At 38.1% G+C, this 19,987-nt stretch overlaps 1 protein-coding gene across 2 annotated transcripts in view; it reads right to left on the minus strand.

The window, feature by feature from the left end:
* Positions 1-80: 80 nt before the first annotated feature.
* Positions 81-19,987, minus strand: part of LOC135084243 (uncharacterized) — a 739,141-nt gene continuing 719,234 nt past the window's right edge. For both annotated transcript variants that reach the window (XM_063979010.1, XM_063979011.1), the window contains 4 exons: positions 6,393-6,538; positions 5,450-5,550; positions 4,893-4,997; positions 81-4,273 (listed from right to left, as the gene is read on the minus strand). In XM_063979010.1, the coding sequence (XP_063835080.1) occupies positions 1,775-4,273; positions 4,893-4,997; positions 5,450-5,550; positions 6,393-6,538 (2,851 nt within the window). In that variant the 3' untranslated portion in view covers positions 81-1,774. The remainder of the gene's footprint in view (positions 4,274-4,892; positions 4,998-5,449; positions 5,551-6,392; positions 6,539-19,987) is intronic.

Genomic DNA, 19,987 nt, shown 5'->3' on the forward strand with positions numbered 1-19,987 from the left:
GAGAATAAATAATATACTTTGCACGACTAGACTTTTTTAAAATATTCAGTATTTTAGGCTCCAACAAATAAAACAACCCATTTTATTACAGTTTTTATTAATTTTTACATATTAAATGTCACTTATCATTTCGTCCATGATAAGGTAAGGTACAGTCTTAGACATATTTGAAAAAAAAAATCGTATAATTTACATACAACAAATCGAGTTTAGTTCAGCGGGTACTCCACAGTATCCCTGTTTTATATACAAAATTAAAAGTATCCAAGTATGGTATTAGAGATATACCTACCATACTTATACACGTAATTTATATTTACATAGATGGAACAAGCAATGTAATATCCTCAAATCATATTTATGTTAGTACAAAGAACTGTATTTTTTTCTCATAAATAATCTTTGATTTTTTTTTCTAATTTATACAATTATTTTCATTACCTATCTAGAGTAGGGTCAACATTTATTTGAGATATTTTTTGTCTATATTAACACGTATTATGTTCAACATTTATGTACTCTAATAAGATATCATTATAATAATGATTTTATTTTAATAATTAAATGGCAGGATAAATGGTATAGTGATAACTCCACTGGCATAGGTTGAGAGGCTGTATAAGTCTGTTTTGAGTAATTTATACATGTATAAGTGGAGTTATCGAGTTCGTATAAATTCATGTATTGCATTGAGGTAATGTGCAATGCTGATATATCGTGTTTTGTATCTAAATTGTGTATCTAATGTCGCATTACTAATGTTAAGGAATCTCTAAAGTGGTAACATTTAATAGGACATCAGATATTTTTACATTGTACAAATTACAACATAATTCAATTACTTTCGTATAAAAAATATTTAAATCACACATTATGTAAAATAACAAAGTTATTGCAACTATATGTCACTAATTGAAAAACGTGTCGTAGAATTAATAAAACATTAATATTAATTGAAAATTAATAAAATCAGTGGCACAAAATTATTATTTCAAACATTCGATAATTTGCGGGATTCAAGGGATATTAAATCTTAAGTATACTATGCTATGGACTGTTTTGTTTCAAACAAAATTTAATATCAATATCACATACAGTTTAAATCTATATAATTATATAAAATGGAGCATATTATTATAAATACGTATCTATTAAATGGCATTAACTAGGGGTTTTGCTTCGTACAATTAATAATGTTGTTCAACAAAATGGGGACCAGGTAAAATTATTAATAATGCTTGATTTAGAAAAAGATGCATTTTTAATTTGATAATTTAATACACTATCAATATTATAAGTGTAATTATTTTAATTTATTTACATTTATTTTTGCAATTAATTTTCATACAGTGAGTTTTATTTAGTCGAAATGTTAAAATTATTTTTACACATCAATTATGTTATACTCGTGAGTCATTCGTTCATTTTTACTTAAAAAAAACTGCAATCAAGCGTCCGCACATTCGTCCAACAGTTTAGATATCTATTAAATCTTTTCAACATTTTATAAACAGCAATATCTCAATATTTCCATTTATTCCACGATATTTAACTTAAAAACTAGATGGCATTATCCATTCAAGACGATGCTTGCAATATACAAAAGTCGCTAAACTAAAATGGCTATATACATTAGGCTTTAATTATTGTTGGCTTAAATACGACCTAATTAGACATTTACATAGGTACATAGACGTGTGACGTCATTTAGTGTGGGGAGAGAGCTCCTGTATCAAAAGCCGAGTTCTGCCGGGTAGGGCAGAGAGATGGTGAATCAGGTTTGCGAGGGTTTGTCTTCCAAGGGGCGGAATCTGACGAAGCCGTCTTGGGCGACGAGCATGCTGTTCCCATCAGCCTCGTTCGGATGCAATTCATCCTGAGGCTGCGAGTATGAAGCATCATACGCACAGGACCTAGGAGCCGGCTGCGGAGCCGGCCCCAAAGCGCATGGATAGCTCCTCTCATTGGGATCCTCAGAGAAACCGTACAAGTCAGTCGATTTCGGTCTCTCCGGGAACCCATTCCCTTTCCCCCTTTTCTGGCTCCCGCTCGAATTGATCACAGACGTCGAAGGCGAATTCCGACGCTGCGAACTCCTTATCTGATCACCATACCCCCTATTCGGGTTCAGAGTCTGAATCCCTGACGCGTGGTACGACGCGTTCTCTGTATTATAATTGCCATAATCGTCTGGCATGTGAGGCTGGTGGTAGTGGTGCCCTATAGACGAGTCGTACCCCATCGTCATGCAATTCTGAACGTTCTTGTTCTTGACCCGGTGCTTTTTGCGCGGGTTGCTGTTCGTTCTGGAAGATACCCTATCGTAGGACATGTGTTTGAAGTTGTGCGAGCTGCGGTTGGAGCCGCTGTTGTAGTTCTGGTTTTTGATGTCGCGAATGAATTCGCTGTTACTGCCGTATTGGATGACGTTGTACTCGTGGTCTAAGGGCTCGTCGCCCTGTAAGGATTGAATCGGATCGCAGTTAGAATAATGGTCATCTGACGCTGATTCTATCCCATTGTATCCAGCCATGCTTGGATGCGGTTTGATCAAATGATTTGTGACACCCTGACTGGACGTAGCATTGCTGGATTCAGTCGAAGTACTGTGCCCAGCGTTAGCTATAGAACTGTGACCTGAATAGTTCTCCGTGCCAGAATTATTATCGCAGTTCCCAGCTAAAGTGTTCAGGAATCTAGGATGGTCAGGGCCGCAGTACTGGTCAGGCAACGTCGGGTGATGCCCTGCAGTTTCGTATATCGGCTTGCCCATCCTTACGTTGTACGTCTTAAGGTTGGTATTAGTCCCGCAAATTGCTGGGTAGTCGGATTCAAACTGCTCGTTGCTGGAACCAGTCGTGCAAGGGAATAGACCTAAGCCTGATATTTTGTTGCCATCCGTCTTCTCGTGCTGAAGTGACGTCACTAACTTTAAGCTAGTGACCCAAGAGATGAGAGCTACTATACTGATTTCTATGAGCCGCAGGGAGAACTGGTAACCCCATTGCAACCAGTTGAACTTGGTCATGTTCATGTGGTTGATGCCAAATATACCGTATATTTGGAGCAAGGCCATCAGAACGAACAGCAGAGCCGTGGCCAAGTTTATATGTATCGCCTGGTAGAAATTCTTGAATCCCACCTGGTAAGTGTTACTCTTTCTCTGCAATATTGATTTTAATTTTTTATATACATAGAGGTAGCAAATGCCCAGGATAAGACACGCTAGAATAAATATTATTTGACAAGTTAGACCTAATACCCTTTTTTCGACCCCCTGCGGAGTTCTATAAATTGTGTTACTATTTTCAAAGATATGTAATACTAAACACGATAATATGTGCAGGCTGCCGCCGATTATGATCGTCCTAGGACGAAATAGGAAAGAGCAGCACGTCGTTTTAAAGTTAATGCTATTCGTTAAAAGGAACAAAATGGTGCAAGAGAACGCTATACTCAAGAAAATCTCTGGGACGTGCAGGAGAATTTCGCTCAAGAATATCGGCAAAGAATTCTTGATGTTATAAGGGTCGTAGCACATGTAAAAGATCCTCATCAGACAAACGAAAACGAGGATCAAGTGTAATATAATGAAGTAGTACTGTGTAAATAAATGTGTTATTCTATTATAGACTATGATTTTGTAAATTGAATAAATAGCTAAGATTGTGAATATGATGGTCGCGGAGTGGACATGGAGTCCCCACGCGAAAGGCCAAGTGATTCCTTGCCTCTGGACAGGCCCGTTGTTCTTCTGGTCATGTTTCAGCATCTTCTTATCAGAGTTCACGTTTGCTAGATTGTGGTATCTCTCCGTAGACATTTCTGGGTCCCGAAGCTCGAAACCTATCGTCGTGGCTGGAGTGTAGCTATCATTCTTCCTCTCATCTATTTGTTTGTTGGTAGCATACTGGAGGTTTCTTCTCGTGTTGGTCTCTCCATTCTGGTCTACTATCAGGGGCCTATCTAAGTTGTTCATTTCTGGGTCTAATACTGCTAGAACTGATCCTTCCGTTGAGGAGTCCCTGTTGGCATCGCTGAGAGTCACTCCGGCATCTTTAGTGATGTATATGTCGGATTTTGAGGTCCTCTCTTGATTGTGTTGAGGTTTGGCTGTGACTGTCCTCAGGAGGACGTCTGGGATGTCCTCCTTGCGGCCGTTTGAGCCGGATAGGATGCGGGATATGGTCGGGATGTTCAGCGAATTCGGGACGAAATCCGTGAAGTTAGCTTGGTCTGTCCCGTGCTTGACGTCGCTGTCTAATTCGTCGGGCTGGAAAGAGAGAAGAATAATAATTTGAAACGATTGAAGAACAGTGTAGAACAGATGTGGGGAACTCACAGATCACAGAAACTAAAGGGAGATTTGACAAGGGGGCGGGGCCGGGCCGGTGTGGCAGCGATATGCCCAAAAACAGAACACGTTGCTCGTGAAAGCAATTATGACAGCAGCGACGTCATAATGTAAACAGTTTACATTGCTTGCGCATTGGATCGTTCGTTTCAGCCAAATGACGTCCACTGCTGGACAAAGGCCTCCTCCAAGGTTTTCCACAATGCACGGTCCTGCGCTGCCCGCATCCAGGCTCTTCCCGCGACCTTTACCAGATCGTCGGTCCACCTAGTAGGAGGCCTGCCCACGCTACGTCTTCCATCCCGTGGTCGCCACATTGCTAAAATCAAGTGGCAGTGGGCGGGGCACATAGCTCGTAGAGACGATGGCCGTTGGGGCAGAAAAGTTCTCGAGCGCATTGGATAATGAGAACATATTTTGATTTCTTTGTTTGTGTGAATTAATGCGACACTGAGTTTCGAACTCAGTTGGCATCTCTCTATATCTATGGGGTAACTCTTGAATAAAACAGAGCTGGTAAAGTCAATGCAATACCAACCTTATGGCTAGGGGTGTTGAGTGCTTTCTTCTTCTGGGGCTCGAGACCCGCTGGGGGAAGCGGCGGCGCAGGCGGCGGCGCCGGCACTTGTGGGGACGATGTTTCCTGAAAAATGGGGAATATTTAGTTAAATTACGTTACAATACTTCATCAGTGACCCGATTACGCTATTTTTTAACGTCTCCAATACAGACGCGCTTCTTCGATTTCTTCGATTCTGCGATACGGATTTGTCAAAAAAGCTGACGTCCGGGCTCGTTGAAGATGAAAATTTTTAGCGTAATCGGGGCACAGTTCTTTTATTTCAGCCAAATGACGTCCACTGCTGGACAAAAGCTATTAGGACCGGTCGTTGTGAAGATCACACATTTCCACAACGACCGGTCATGCATTGCACACATCCAGGTGCTTCTCTAGACTTTCACCAGATCGTCGGTCCACTTAGTGGGAGGCCTGCCCAAGTGCCCACACTACATCTTCTGGCCCGTGGTCGCCACTCGAGAACTTTACATAATAGTAGTCTAAATTATGTGGTAAGCATCAGAATCAATGGTTACCTGTCCCGGAGGTCTGATGGGTATCCTCTCGTGCCCTGGCCCGAGGGAGGGGGGAGGGATCGGCCGTCGGTTGAGATAGTTGTTCCCATCCGTGTTTGTACCTGGAATTTAGAGAAAAACACAAATTAAACTAAGAATTTTACTTCATTCCCTCAAGAATTCCCTTGGAATAAGATCACGGTCGCACTGTATGTAATTTATAACGAGTGAACCAGTAGAAGTGATCAGGCGCCTCTTCGAAAAACTGGACGTAGACTCATTTCTGATCATGCAGATCTAGACCAAATGGTCAGTAGACTACCTTCTTCTTGCTATCTTCTTCTGTCAGAGTTGCCATAGTTGTAATTTCGAACTGACTTCGCTCTTCGGATCCGGCGTTTCTTTTTGTAAGTAGTCGTCTAGGCCTATGAAGTGGCTACATATTTTAGGTACCAACACATTTTTTTCTTAGTTATTCCAGTAATTTTGCCAAAGTTGCACTGCACACGTGACATGGTGAAATCGCGGTTCTTCAAACCAAGTTTGGTTTCAAAAGAAGAAGAAGAAACATACGACTTCTTGGCGGGAATCTGAAGCGTCATGTTAGCGGTTTTGTTTTATTTCCTCAAATTCGTGTTTAGGCGACTATTAATGTGTAATAATGGTGGATTATTAACCATTGAGTGTTCGTGAACGTGCATGAGTGTGGGCAAGTGAAGCAAAACAGTGCATCGTGATTCTTCGGGTTCTCTCAAGTTGTCCATAGGTCTCAGTAAAGCACCACAACTTTACTGAGACTCAAGGGGTGGGAAGGGGTATCATCTATCATCCTTCATTATATCATTACTTGATCTCATTTTGTAACTCGTATCACATAAATAGGTACTTGAAAATAGCACAAATCAAGTCGACCTCGACGTGTATTGCCAACATCATCAAAAAAGAAGAAGAAGAAGAAACTTACCTCTAAGTGTCGGCTTGTCAGCAAACGGGTTCCTATACTCCGGCGGCAGGGGGGGCGTGAAGAAGGCCCGGCCGGGGGGGGCGTACGAGGGCACCGCCCCCGCGCCCACCCCGGCCAGTAGTGCCGCGCCGTGGTGTTGGGGGGGTCTGTGGGAAAAGAGGGTTTCGGTAAGTTTTTTTATCATCATCATCAGCAATCTAAATCATAGTGTCATCATCATTTCAGCCGTAGGACGTCCACTGCTGAACATAGGCCTCCCCCAATGCTTTCCACGTTGATCGATTGGTAGCGGCCTGCGTCCAGCGCTTCCCTGCTACCTTTACGATGTCGTCGGTCCACCTTGTAGGTGGACGTGATAGCGTCAATTGATCATAATTTTAGTAATTTTGTCTCCACTGAAAGACCACGACACTAAGGGTGGGTTGCACCACCTATCTTTAACGGTAACTATGACGATAACCGGTGCTTTTTTTATGGAATTTGACAGATTTTTAACGTTTGTCAAAGTTAAAGTAAGATGGTGCAACCCAGCCTAATTTAAGAGAGGCACATGGTGCCGAACCGAATGTTCCCATATTTCTCCCTTAGTCACCTCTTGCAACAAAAAACTTATACCCTATACTTAAAAAAAGGGTAGGGAGGATTTTTTAAAACTAAAAGATCACAGCTACTTGGGGATAAACTCTATTATTATTTTAATCTGTGGTTTAGGGATTCATTGTAGAATCATTTATCGTACATATTTTGAGAGACTGCTCCAGATTTTTTTCTCTCTTCATGTTGTCAATAGTTAATGTAAGTAAAGTTCTTTAAACAAAGCATGTACCTGTTTCCACAAACCGACATCTAGCTAAAACTAAAACTGGGTATAAAACTTCAATATCGCTCGTAACTAAACTACCAATAGAATTCACTACCAATGATATTCTGAATACGAATGAACTATTAGCTTGTTAACCCTAACGAAGCGTAGTCAAACATTGTCGTAACCCTAAAAGGCATTTAACATTTTAGGCCCGTGGCAGACTGGCGACTTTTGCCTCGACGATTATCATGAAGCGACGTGGCTCAAAATTCAAAAATCGGAATGAAATTCGATACTGCGATCGAACGCAGTCGCCGAAACGTGATGCAGTCGTAAAGTCTGCAACGGCCTTAGCAATCTAAACCAGACGGTTTACAAAAGCAAAAATCTGTTCGAATTTCAAATTCGAAAATGCAGAATACGTTAGGATATGCAATACGCGATTCTAAGCCCGCTGACAATGCCATGCAAATCCGTTGTTCGTTGCGTTTTCAATAAGAGCATTATTGGAATGGCAATGGTTCATTACAAAATGCTGAGGTTTTCAAATTGCGCCATTTTGGTTGTTCAAGCGATTATGCCACATGGCCGGTGAATACGATCATAATAATATTGGTGATTAAATTATATCGTTATGTTTATGATTTTGTAATACGTTCAAACGAGAGCACTAAGTGAAACATTTTAGCGTGTGCTGCAGTATTAGAAGCTATTTTGCACCAAAAATACTAGGAATCCCACCTCACCAAAATGTACAGCTTTGTAATGAAACCTCACAAATTTACTCTGATGTGCTCGACTGTACCTACGTCTGCCTTTGACATCGTATTGTCTATGCTTCACCGAGTGATTAGCTCTCTAGTCTATAGGTAGGTATTAGGTAACAAACGTACAGTACGAATTCTAAAACTAAGGTATTTTAGGACTCCCTAGCTGTGCCCGCGACTTCGTACGCGTTAAAATAGTTTGAATAATATTTCCCGTTTCTGCAACATTTTTTTCTTTACAGCTCCGCCCCTATTATCCAGTTTATTCTGTAACATCAATGATACCGTTTGAAAGAGCTCGTGAAGCACTTTCAGGATCTGTAACCAGTTTTTCTATATCTTATATAGTTTAGAAATAATCTAGTGAGATCACTTATCGTTTCCACCCTGTAGATTCGCTGATTCAAAGTTCAAAGAACACTGCCACTTTATTATTTATTTTTTATTCATAATTCAATAATCATCTCATTAACTCTATATTATTATTACAATGTATTCTCTTTGTTGAACAGTAGAATAGAATACCTAATGGAATAAAAATCCCACGTTAATTAATGAAACATTTAACAAGCTGATCCTTTTAATAACATTAGTTAAACAACCCCGACGGTTAGAGTACCAGCTAATCCTAGCTAAAATAGAACTCTAACCGTTTCCAACTAAATTCTGTTTGATCGTAGTTATTTAATATTACACGACTGTTATAATGTTATGAATAGGTTTGCCTAAATAAAAGCATTACATTGCGTTTTTACGCGAGCTTATTATACTATTATACTATTTTTAATTTAACCTTACCACTGCTTCAGGACATTAAGGGCCGATTTTTCAATCGCCGGATAACTTTTAACTGAAGAATAAATTTGGTGCATTGGGGGTGGATTCGACCAAACGAGAGTAAATATTAATCTCAGAATAAATCGTCAGTTTTGACATATTTCCCATACTGAATCTGTCAATGTGCTAGTTAGACCAGTTATTCTCGGATAAAAGTTTGGTCGAATCGGGCCTGAAAGTTTCAGTATGGGATATACCAAAATGACAAGTTTTTCTTCAGTTGAAAGATACCTAGCCTTATGGCAACTAGAAACTCAGGCCCTATAATCAGCCACTTTTTTAAATATTTACAACATGACAATTGCAATGAGGGCTATCGTTTTTATACTTAACAGTTGGCACCCCTGGCGATTGACAGGACCTTACTCTACAGTGGCGCCATCTTGATGAGTGCAAATGCGATAGTCCTCCTACCACTTTAGCGCTCACCAGTTGGTGCCACTGTCTTCGCTACTAGCAAGTGACAGGACCTTACTTTACAGTGGCGCTAACTGGTAAGCGCTAAAACGATAGCCCTCATTAGTTTTAATGCGATTTCCTAAATATCCAAGGTTCAATAGCGTAGCAACCATTTTAACTAAAATGTTAAAATTTGGAAGCCGCTTAAATAGAGACTACACACAAAATACAGGGTTTAATTTAACTACTACATGTGCATAAAATTGAATAACTAAATTGTACAATACATTAAATTAATAATTTAAGCTACATAACATGCTTGCGATTAAAATTAAACCGCAACATTTTGGCATAACAAAACGCTGTATTTGTGATGGTGGTTTAAATTATTAATTCTCTAGTACATATTTAATTGACGACTAAAATACTAATTATTACGTACATAGTGAATGATTTGTATACAGAGTGGAATTTTGGAATGCCACCTGGAGGGAAAGTACCTACTCTTAATACTGTAGATAGAAAATTTTACTCAAAGAAAACATTCCTTTCTTTTTGAAAAGAAAGAGAACTATGAATTTACTCATTTTGATAAGATGCGGTTAAAGGAACTGTTTCTAATTAACTTGTTTCTTAGTAGTCCTGAATAATATAATTAAGCTGGATTTTTTACATTTCTCCAAAAGTTTACTACTAGCTGACTCGGCGAACTTCGTATCGCCTATGTTTATCAGAAATAAAGTAGGATACCTACTAACTAACTTATTAAATCGGTCCAGTAGTTTCGAAGCATACTTATTCAATACAAACAATCAAAACTTTCCTCTTTATAATAATAGTGTAGAAAAGGAAAATTGCCGAATTTCATCTAGGACCATTTGATTTTTATGGTAATTTGTTTTAGCCCAGTTCAACCCAAAAATAATCGGTCTGATCTACAAACTACAGATTTTCTTGTTAAGTCATTGACCCTAATCGACCAATATTAATTGATCCTTGAGGCAGACATTCTATTGAGAATGCAGGGCTCAAGAAGATTCGGTCCATTCTAGTATGGAAATCAGAAAAATTGGCAGTAAGCCATTTCGGCACTATCCTCTTTATGCCTTTGCCCGCGGCTTGCATTTTAATGGCCTACAAAAAAAGCTTAGATTAAAATGAGTAGCATGTAACGTATCGTAAGAGGATGATTTTAGTAAGTTAGGAAGTTTATATTGCAAAAAACAACGCCATAGAAACTCTTAAAAGTGAGAGACGAATGAGAAATTTACAATAAACTTAGTAAGAAATTAAAAAAAGAAACTTATTTATCATCATCTTACTTACTGAAAAATTTGGGGGATACTTTTCTTTATAAATTCAACTGTTGTAGAATTTTGTTCAAAAAGATGGCGGCGAACGATGAAAATCCATTCGAATATGGCGCGAACTATTAATCAAATTTTAATGGATGTTCCGAGTTTTACAGCAGTAACTTTAGCGAATTTACTTGGCTTTTTAGCCAAATCTTAAAATATGGTTTCGATACAAATGGAAGAAATATCGCTAGCTCCAAGAATAGCGAAAACTATTTATCAAATAAAGGAAATCCGAAAATAAATATAGTAGCAACACCACCAATAACCGTGGAATCGTTCTAAAACGTCTTGCATCCAAAAGTTTTAAAGATGGCGGCGATTCAGAGCGATGAAAATCCGTTCAAAAATGGCGCGAACTATTAATCAGATTTTAATGGATGTTCCGAGTTTTATAGCGGTAACTCTAGCGAATTGCACAATCCCTCATTCCGATACCGCGAGCGATTTAAAAGTTTATACGACTTTTTTGAGAACCGCAATGTTATGGAAATAATGAACCGGCAATATCTCGGTTTTAACTACGTCATAAAGTAAAATATCTTTAGATGTAGTAATTCAGCAAAGTGAATGTTTTAATATTTTAGTATAATGTCTTTAAACATTTTGCTGAGCGTGGCAAGATGAAATGATCTTTGAAATGCTTTTAATCTATTAAAATTCATGATATCACACATGTAGAGTACATAGACCCTAAAAGCATAATTTTGAACGTATTAAAAAGGTCCTAATGAGCTTAGACATAAAGGCGAAAAACCTGGATGTAGGTAAAATAGCAAGACCGTCATCACATCGTGGTGACCTGATCATACCTACCAAAACGACATTATGTACCAAGGTTTTCCTGACTGAAATAAATGTTGCTCCAACGCTATTATCCTCACCGAACTCATAAGTAATTCATAAATCCATCCCTAACGCAAACCTCCCTAAAACTTGCAAGCTGGCACTTCAATAAAAGATAAATAAAACTGTTTCGCGAGTGTAGTTAAAACAATGGTTAGATTAATGATCGCGCAAAACCGACGGCTCGGGAATACTTGGGAAAATATGCGAGCTTGCCGGTGGAGTAAGATAAAGGAACGCAAATACATTTTCAAATTGGAATGGAAGGATGCTTTCGAATTTGGAACGCGGGAATGCATTGTAAATTTTAAATGTGAATTTCGAATTCTGAATTCGGAGATTTCGAAGTTTTTATTTCAGACACCATAGATAATAAGCACAATTTTCTTTTTAGAACGGGAATTGGGATATTGCTTTCTGTCTTTGCAGGTTCTATTCAACTAATATTAAATTAAAGTTTTTTTTTAACAAACAGGCCATTTTTTTGGTAGAATACAAATTATTCATTATCAATTTTAGCCTCAATGGCCGCCTCTTTTCAATTGCACCAACTTCCGAATTCTGGATTTATATCAACGTTTTGACAGGGCGGAATTAATGTTTCAATCATGCTTAGGGAAGCCTTAAAAACGGATCTAGTCAGGAATCGGTAAATCTGCGCGGATGACACTTGGGATTGTTTTAGATAATTTCGCTCGTTTAATCCTTTATTATTAATGTAACTTTAATTGGTCATTTCAAATACATTTTGTCCCAAAGTAGTGGTAGCGCAAACTACGAGTATAAAATATTTCGGACATAAGTGCCATGAAAAAGGCCTAATAAAGACTGAATTCGTAATTTATTTTCTTATCCCTACGAGTCTTCCAGTGACTTGGCCCACTTTTAGCATGGTCCACGGGCCATGTCGCTGGTTGAATTATTAAATAGTTTTACTTCTGGTGACTGGGCCCACCTCTAAGATTCTAGAGTAGATTTTTGTTGACTTGGTGTTTAATTTATTAACAAAACATTGAAGGTGGGCCCAGCGACTTGGCCCGTGGACCAAGCTAAAAGTGGTCCAAGCCACTGGAAAACTCCTTACCGTTTTTCCCGATGGTCGCACCATTTTAGCTACACAGGGAAAGAATCACAAATCATCTAGGTATCTTTTACACAACTATTGGGAACTCTGGTTCATAAATCATTAAATTATTGTTCCCCCGGTGAAAGTAGGTTGCGAGAGTTTATATTGAACTCGTAATTGATTGTTTGGTGTTCTTTTTTATTAGCGGGCTTTATTGATGAGAATGATAGTCACGAACGCTGTACATTACGCTTTTAAAAATGTTTTTGTGGTCTAAATAGGACAGTGGAGTGGGTATCTTTTCGCTTACTAAGGGCAGCTTCATCGATTAATAAGTAGGTACCTGATAAGTTTTTCAGATAGTTGTCTGATACAGTAAGACCAGGCCTGGCTCACTCCGCGCGGTACATCCGATAACTACCTACAGCGAAGCGCCCCGCCGGCGGGTATTATATCAGTCGAGTGTCACGCGCGCGCTCGTCAGGACGCTGGCGTGCGTTGTAGTAGATACCTAATTCTATAATCGAAGTATTATTTAAAAATGGACATAAAGAGAAAAAAATATTGTGCGGCGTTCGGGTGTTTAAATTCGGAAAGAAATCTAGCGGATTTATCTTTTTTTTTCGCTTCTCAAAGATGCTGAAAGGTATGTTGGCCATGTAGGTAATCAATAATTCTTAAAATAGTATGGAACCTAACCTACCATGACTACTGCTCAGAATACGTTCGTTCGTTTCAGCCAAATGACGTCCACTGCTGGACAAAGGCCTCTCCCAAGGTTTTCCATAATGAATGCGTACTTACCTACATACGTACCTCATTACAAATAAGCAGATTAATTATTTTTTCACTAGACAGCAACCCTAACAGCGTAAGAAGAGTTCAGAGGCACGCGATAGAAAGAGACAAAACTTGTAGGTGAATAAAATTGTAGGTACGTAGTGCTGTGCGAGCTGAATTCCACTGTATCGCGTCGTAGCAAGACTCGCATTTATTTAAATCGTCTTGCGGAGTAATCCTTCTGTACCTGTACTATTACTTATTCTGTGGTAAGACCTAACAAACAAGGGATCCGTACCTAGCAAGTATCCCTTTTTTTGATAGCATAAATATCTGACCTTTAGACCATTGAAACCAAAATTTGTCGTGTTAATTGCCAGATTTATATTTCAGATTTTTTTGCTATTTGCTTTCGTTTGTAGTTCTATGCTATCGAGGACTTTTTAGCAAGTGATTCCTACAAGCAAGTTTCTGGAAATTACCCTGTATAGTTTTGTGGAGATGGGAGGCTTTTGTCCAGCAGTGAACGTCCTTTGGTTGAAACGAACGACAAAGAACCCTATTCGTATGATGTTCAGAGTTTTATAAAATAAATTCTTTTGGTTCGATTTAACTTGTAAACGATTACATAGGCTCAACAAAACATACAACTTTAAAGTCCATTTCAATGAATAGATAAGTAGAAGATTCCAAGATTTGTTGTCAAGCCGTGCCATTCCCAAGCGAATTCCATGTTTGCATCAGGATTCCATAATGCAAATCTCAAATTACAACTCGGTTACTGCACAGTATAAATAAATGCAGTAACTTCGGTTAATTTATTTAAATGTTTGAACATAGCGCGCGAAACTATCCAAAATGGAGGAGTAACGTTATAGCCAGTGACAACCAACTGCAAAGTAATGAATTTTGAATTTTATGTTTTTAAAACAATTTCTTATTATCAATGGGGTAACTTTACTTGATTTAAAACTATAAACTTGAGTGTCTTCACGATATAGGTACTAAATGAAAAATAAATTCGGAAAACCGTATTATTCCCGGAAAAAATCTAAAACTTACCTACAAGCATGATCATTCGTCACTTCATTGTCATTTTATTTGTTTCCAACTTCTTTCTTACGTCATAGAAGTGTTTTGTCTCTTTTTGACCCTAAAGTAACTAAGGGAGGGACGTATGTTGAGTAGGTAATAAATTTGAGTCCTCTAGATAAAATTAGTTGATAAAAATGTATATTGATTTTATTTTTATATGTAACTAGCTTTCCGCCCGCGGCTTCACCCGCGTGGAATTTTGTCTGTCACAGAAAAACTTTATCGCGCGCGTCCCTGTTTCAAAAAGCAGGATAAAAACTATCCTATGTTCTTTCCCGGGACTCAAACTATCTCTATGCCAAATTTCATCGAAATCAGTTCAGTGGTTTAGGCGTGAAAGCAAGACAGACAAGAGTTACTTTCGCATTTATAATATTATTAGTATAGATTGCTTTAATTAATCTATGATTAGAGTAAGCCTACTGCCTATTCCTGCTTTGTTGTGGTAATTACCGCGCGAATTATCACGTTTCTTCGTGTCAGACGTAATAACTCGTGCATTTGCATAATTCACCAAGACAGTTTGACTTGAGTAACTTTATACTGGTTCGAGCTTTGACGCATTTTATTAATTTTACTACGAAATCACTGCTATAAATCCTACTAATATTATAAATGCGAAAGTTTGGATCTCTGGATGTTTGTTACTCTTTCACGCAAAAACTACTGAACGGGTTTTGATGAAACTTTACGGTATTATTGTTTATTGCCCAGAATAACATAAAGGCTATAAAATTTATGACGATCTGTGACAAAATAAATTTCTATGTGTAAAACGGAGTATAGTTAAGTAATTTTTAAAGACTGCAGCCTACGTTTTAGAAATGCAATTTTCAGACAATTTAGGTTCGTGTAACTAGAAGGTGTAGTCGGCAGAGTCCGTCATTTGTCTTTAGTAAATTAGAGAGGGTCGTGCTATTGCAATGGAGACTAAATGACATCCTGATGATGAAGACATACAGAAATTGACTCAGGCGAAGCCGGGGACAAAATTAATCCTACTTTCTCTAAGGTTTGTGGGGATGGATAGATACTTGTTACTCTGTCACGTATAAACCACAGAACCGATTGAATTGGTCCTTGAGATAATTTTGAGGATGGATGGATGGATTTTTGTTACTTTTTCACGCTTAAACCACAGAACCGATTAAATTAAAATTGACATACCTAGAGATAGTACCCACTTGATAAGGATGTCCTTAATCACCGACGAGCCTCAACTCACGTGTGTCCCACGATAAAATGCCGTACAGCCTTAGCTAGACGTCAATATGCAGCCCTCTCCTCAATTATATACAACAGGATACATAAGTCTACACATATCTATACTCTCAATAGATTCGAGGTAAAAAAGAAAACTACAGCTTGCCTATTGAAGATGTCATATGCTGATACTGAAAATCTGTTAAAATAGTTGCTTACCCATTAAAGTTTGCTACACACACTCACACAAACACACACACACACACACACACACACACACACACACACACACACACACACACACATGATCATAAAATGTTCTGTAAAATCGCTCCTATTCATATCACCTTAATGTTATTTTAAGTTACCAGCTGAAATTTCCATGTTATAGTCCTAGCATGTAAAACTTAAATATTTCTATGTTAGCCCACAAATGTCGAGGAATCACTGACACTGAAAATACAGTATTTTTTACTAGTTTCGGTGTCAGGGTTCACCCCTTGTTAGATCCAAATGTTTAACTGAATAAATTTATTTATTATTATTATTATTATAGTATAAGAGCCAGGGAAACATATTATACTTAGTACTCATGTATTTAGTACGTTCTGAAAGGAAATACGCAAGTCCTTCTGTGAAAGACCAAAAATTAAAACGAGCAAAGCCGCGGGCAAAACCAAACATTATGATAAAATATATTTGAACAAAAGAAGTCATTTTCTAGATGTCTGCGCGTATTGTCAGGACTCTAATAACAGCCGAAACAAAAACACAAGAGTTTTTCAATGGAGGCAAGAAACTTGGTATGCTTCCAAGTCCTGTTCTCGATTGCTTTGGGAACTTTGCTTTTAGGGCCGCTAGGGGAGTCCGCGGTCCCGGGAAGTGCGGGATTTATGCGGGATAATAAGACAATAAGGATATGGATGTCATTTACATTATTTGGCTAATGTATGACCATGGTAAGTTTAGATACAACGGTTTGTGGCATCTGGCTCTTTTAATTATTTAAATCAAAAATGAAACTAGTACTATAGCATGTGAAAATTTATAAATAAACAACTACTTATAAATGAATGAGCGAGAAAAGCTTCATAATTCCAATTCCAGTCTCAGTTACTTACTTAAGTGGTATTTATTTATTATACCTACGTATCAATGACTCATTAAGTATTTTACTCGAACATGATAAAAAGGAGCATTGTTAAAACACTCGATACTATGAGTATTATGTTGCACCTTATCTAGCATCGTCATGCAATGTTGCACAGTATTTAATGAATGAGTAAACATGACATAAAAATATCACTAAAACATGCAAATGTACTTAAAAAGTTATTGCTCCAAACATCACGCCTTATGACGAGATACGGGCTTTACGGCACTGGTATTATAAAAGGACTGTTGTAGTAAAAAACAGACATTAAAAATTAAAAACAAAAAATAAAACAGCATCCATTTACCATCAGGCGATAATATAATATAAAAATGTAATTGGCTAGTAATTTAACTAATTATACCATGCAATTGCAAATCTGGTGAAATCAGCCGTACGTATTAATTAATATTTGCCTTTTCTACGAAACTACTTTAAAATTAAATGCGAATTGAATTTCACGTTCAGCTATTGTGATCTCTTTGTATTTAATCAATAATTTCGATGTGTAAATAAAGCTTTCGCGTTGAAACAAATAAGTGGTGTTAATTTGCATTGTGTTAAACAAACATTTTCGGTAAATATAGTTTTGTTCGTCGTTATCCAATTGCGTTTTGTTTGTTGGGAATGTACGTTTTGTTTGATTTTTTGCTAACCAAATAATAATCGACAACTGTTTTAGTGGTTCCAGCTCTGAAATATGATCGGCAGCACATCCAGCTTAACACTGTCATTCAAAAAGCACTTATTTAGTTGTAGTAGGTAATAGGTGTTATTTTATAATAAACATGGATACATAGTGACTTTGGATTGGAACAAGAGATTATATGTAAGTATGTTGTACCAAAAAATAAACAAATAACGGATAATGTAGCTTAAAAAAAACACTACATTTTTAAAGCCAGTATTTTTCCAGCATCCAAAAAATAATCCCGGGATTTATTCCGGGAATCCCGCGATGGGCCAACCCTAGTTTTTAGGCAAATAAGGCTCGGAACACATAATGAACAAGTTCCATAATATGGAATATTCGAAGTTTGGCTTTAACGAAATTCGCGTTTCGAGAATGATTGATCGAAAAATTTTCTACGAATCCAAATGAATGGAGAACTTCACTATTTGATTTGGAAATGAAAAAATATAATTTATTCAAGTAAACAAAAGTAATGGAGAAATAATACTGCTGAAATTTTTAGCTATCTAATAAATAACAATAGTAAGTTATTTATGTAATAAACAACAATAGTAAAGTTTTTCGTTAATTTATTAACTTTATTGCACTGTACATAACAAATGTATCACACGCCTTTTAGCAAAAAAGACTGAAGAAATAATCTACAAAAAGTCCTAATATAAAAGCGTCTGACTTTATAAAGGTTAAACAAACACTATCCAGGTTACAAAGGGTTTTTGTAGACTTTTTATAGCCACGATAATTATGTCAAAATGATGATTGCTTAGTTTAGAGCGATATTAGATTAAACTAATTTTTTTTTGGGCTTAATTATAGTGCTACATTGTGAGAGTCCAACAAAAAATAATAAATCATTGTTTCAATAATTGACTCATAGATGGCGCTTTTAGAAATTTTAAATGTGCAAAGCTTTGGCCTCTTACTCATAGATGGCGCTTTTGCCATTTTAATTATCGCTTACGTGGCTTAACGGTCAAGTTTAGGCGCCAAAAATGTACTATAAATGACATCAAAAGCACTCAATCCAAATTACGTTCAGGAATCAGTTCAACAAGTCACGTCAAAGCTAAATGTTCCCGCTCAAAACTTCAGAACTCTCTAGAAGTTTCAAAAATGGCGGCGATTGTGAACGAGCGCGTCAATTAATTAACTTGACTTCTTAACTATTAATGACTTTGTGTCGCTGTGAATTTGATTTAATTGTTTTGTAACTAAGTCGATAATTAGATTGGCATCCGCACTTCCACGAAAGTAACTCTGTCTGTTACCTTTCCATGATTAATATACTGAACCGATTTGGATGAAATTTTGATTAGAAATATGTAATTTGGAAAAAACAGGATTGTTTTTATTCTGGCAAGATAAGGTAAAATGTAGTAAGAAACTTTTAACTGCCTATAGCAGTCCACTTCCAGGCGTAAGTTCCGCAAGGAATCCCAAAGATCACGATCTCGCTTTTCACCCGAGTCTTGCGACTTGACCCACTTTTAGCTTGGTCCACGGCCAAGTCGCTAGTATAATTTTTTAAATATTTTTTCTTAAACAACTGGACCCACCTTAACTGTAAAGTAAACACCAAATCAACAAAAATAGACTAGAATTTTAGAGAGGGCCCAGTTGCTGGAAGAAAAAATATTTCAAAATTCAATCCAGCGAATTGGCCCGTGGACCAGGCTAAAAGTGGGCCAAGTTACTGGAAGACTCCACTGCTATTAAGTGCGCGATTCATTCCCCAAATCACGGTTGTGATTCGGCAAAATCTCGAATACCGGAGTAATTTCCATTCGAAACGTAATCATTATCGTAAACCGTGATAGAGGCTTTAAACTTAAACACCGTTTTTTACGCGGCGCATAAAAAGTTGATTCCTTCCGCACAGTTTCGTCCGCGGCAGTAAAAACCGTATAAATCTCAACTTATCTCACGTTAGAATTAGCAACTGTTAAGGTGGCTGTAGATTGGAGTGCTCCGAGCGAACAGCGAACCACACTTAAGGTTCGGCCAAACCAACGCGATCACACGCGATCAGCCGGCGTGCAGCGATGGCGATCAATGCATTTAAGTCTGGTCGCCATCGCTGCAAGCCGGCTGATCGCGCTGTGATCGCGTTGGTTTGTCCGCCGAACCCTAAGTCTGGTCGCCATCGCTGCACGCCGGCTGATCGCGTGTGATCGCGTTGGTTTGGCCGAACCTCAACGCGTGCAGATCGCCATCGCCGACGTGATCACGGCGCAATCAAAGACCAATGACAGGTCTCGTGAACTGTCATAGGTCGCGCGACCTGTCATTGGCCTTTGATCGCGCAGGCGACGCAGAACGGTGTGGTTAAAGCTTTAGTGATCGAAATCTAAAGTACCTTGTGGTTTAGATAGTCCTCGTCTGTACAGGTCTTTACGTATTAGGTACATTCATAAAATAAACTGCACTTATGTATGTTTTGATTACAACGACTCTTGTCGAGTCGCGAATCACCAATATAAGTTTGTAAGTACCAAATCGATTCGCGCGAACATAGAGTCGTGTTCGCCAACATATACGCAATGTAGGTGCACCCTAACAGAATTAGCAACTATCAAAGACGGTATTCACCTGCGA

This window comes from Ostrinia nubilalis, chromosome 25 (assembly GCF_963855985.1).
Source record: "Ostrinia nubilalis chromosome 25, ilOstNubi1.1, whole genome shotgun sequence".
NCBI lineage: Eukaryota > Metazoa > Arthropoda > Insecta > Lepidoptera > Crambidae > Ostrinia > Ostrinia nubilalis.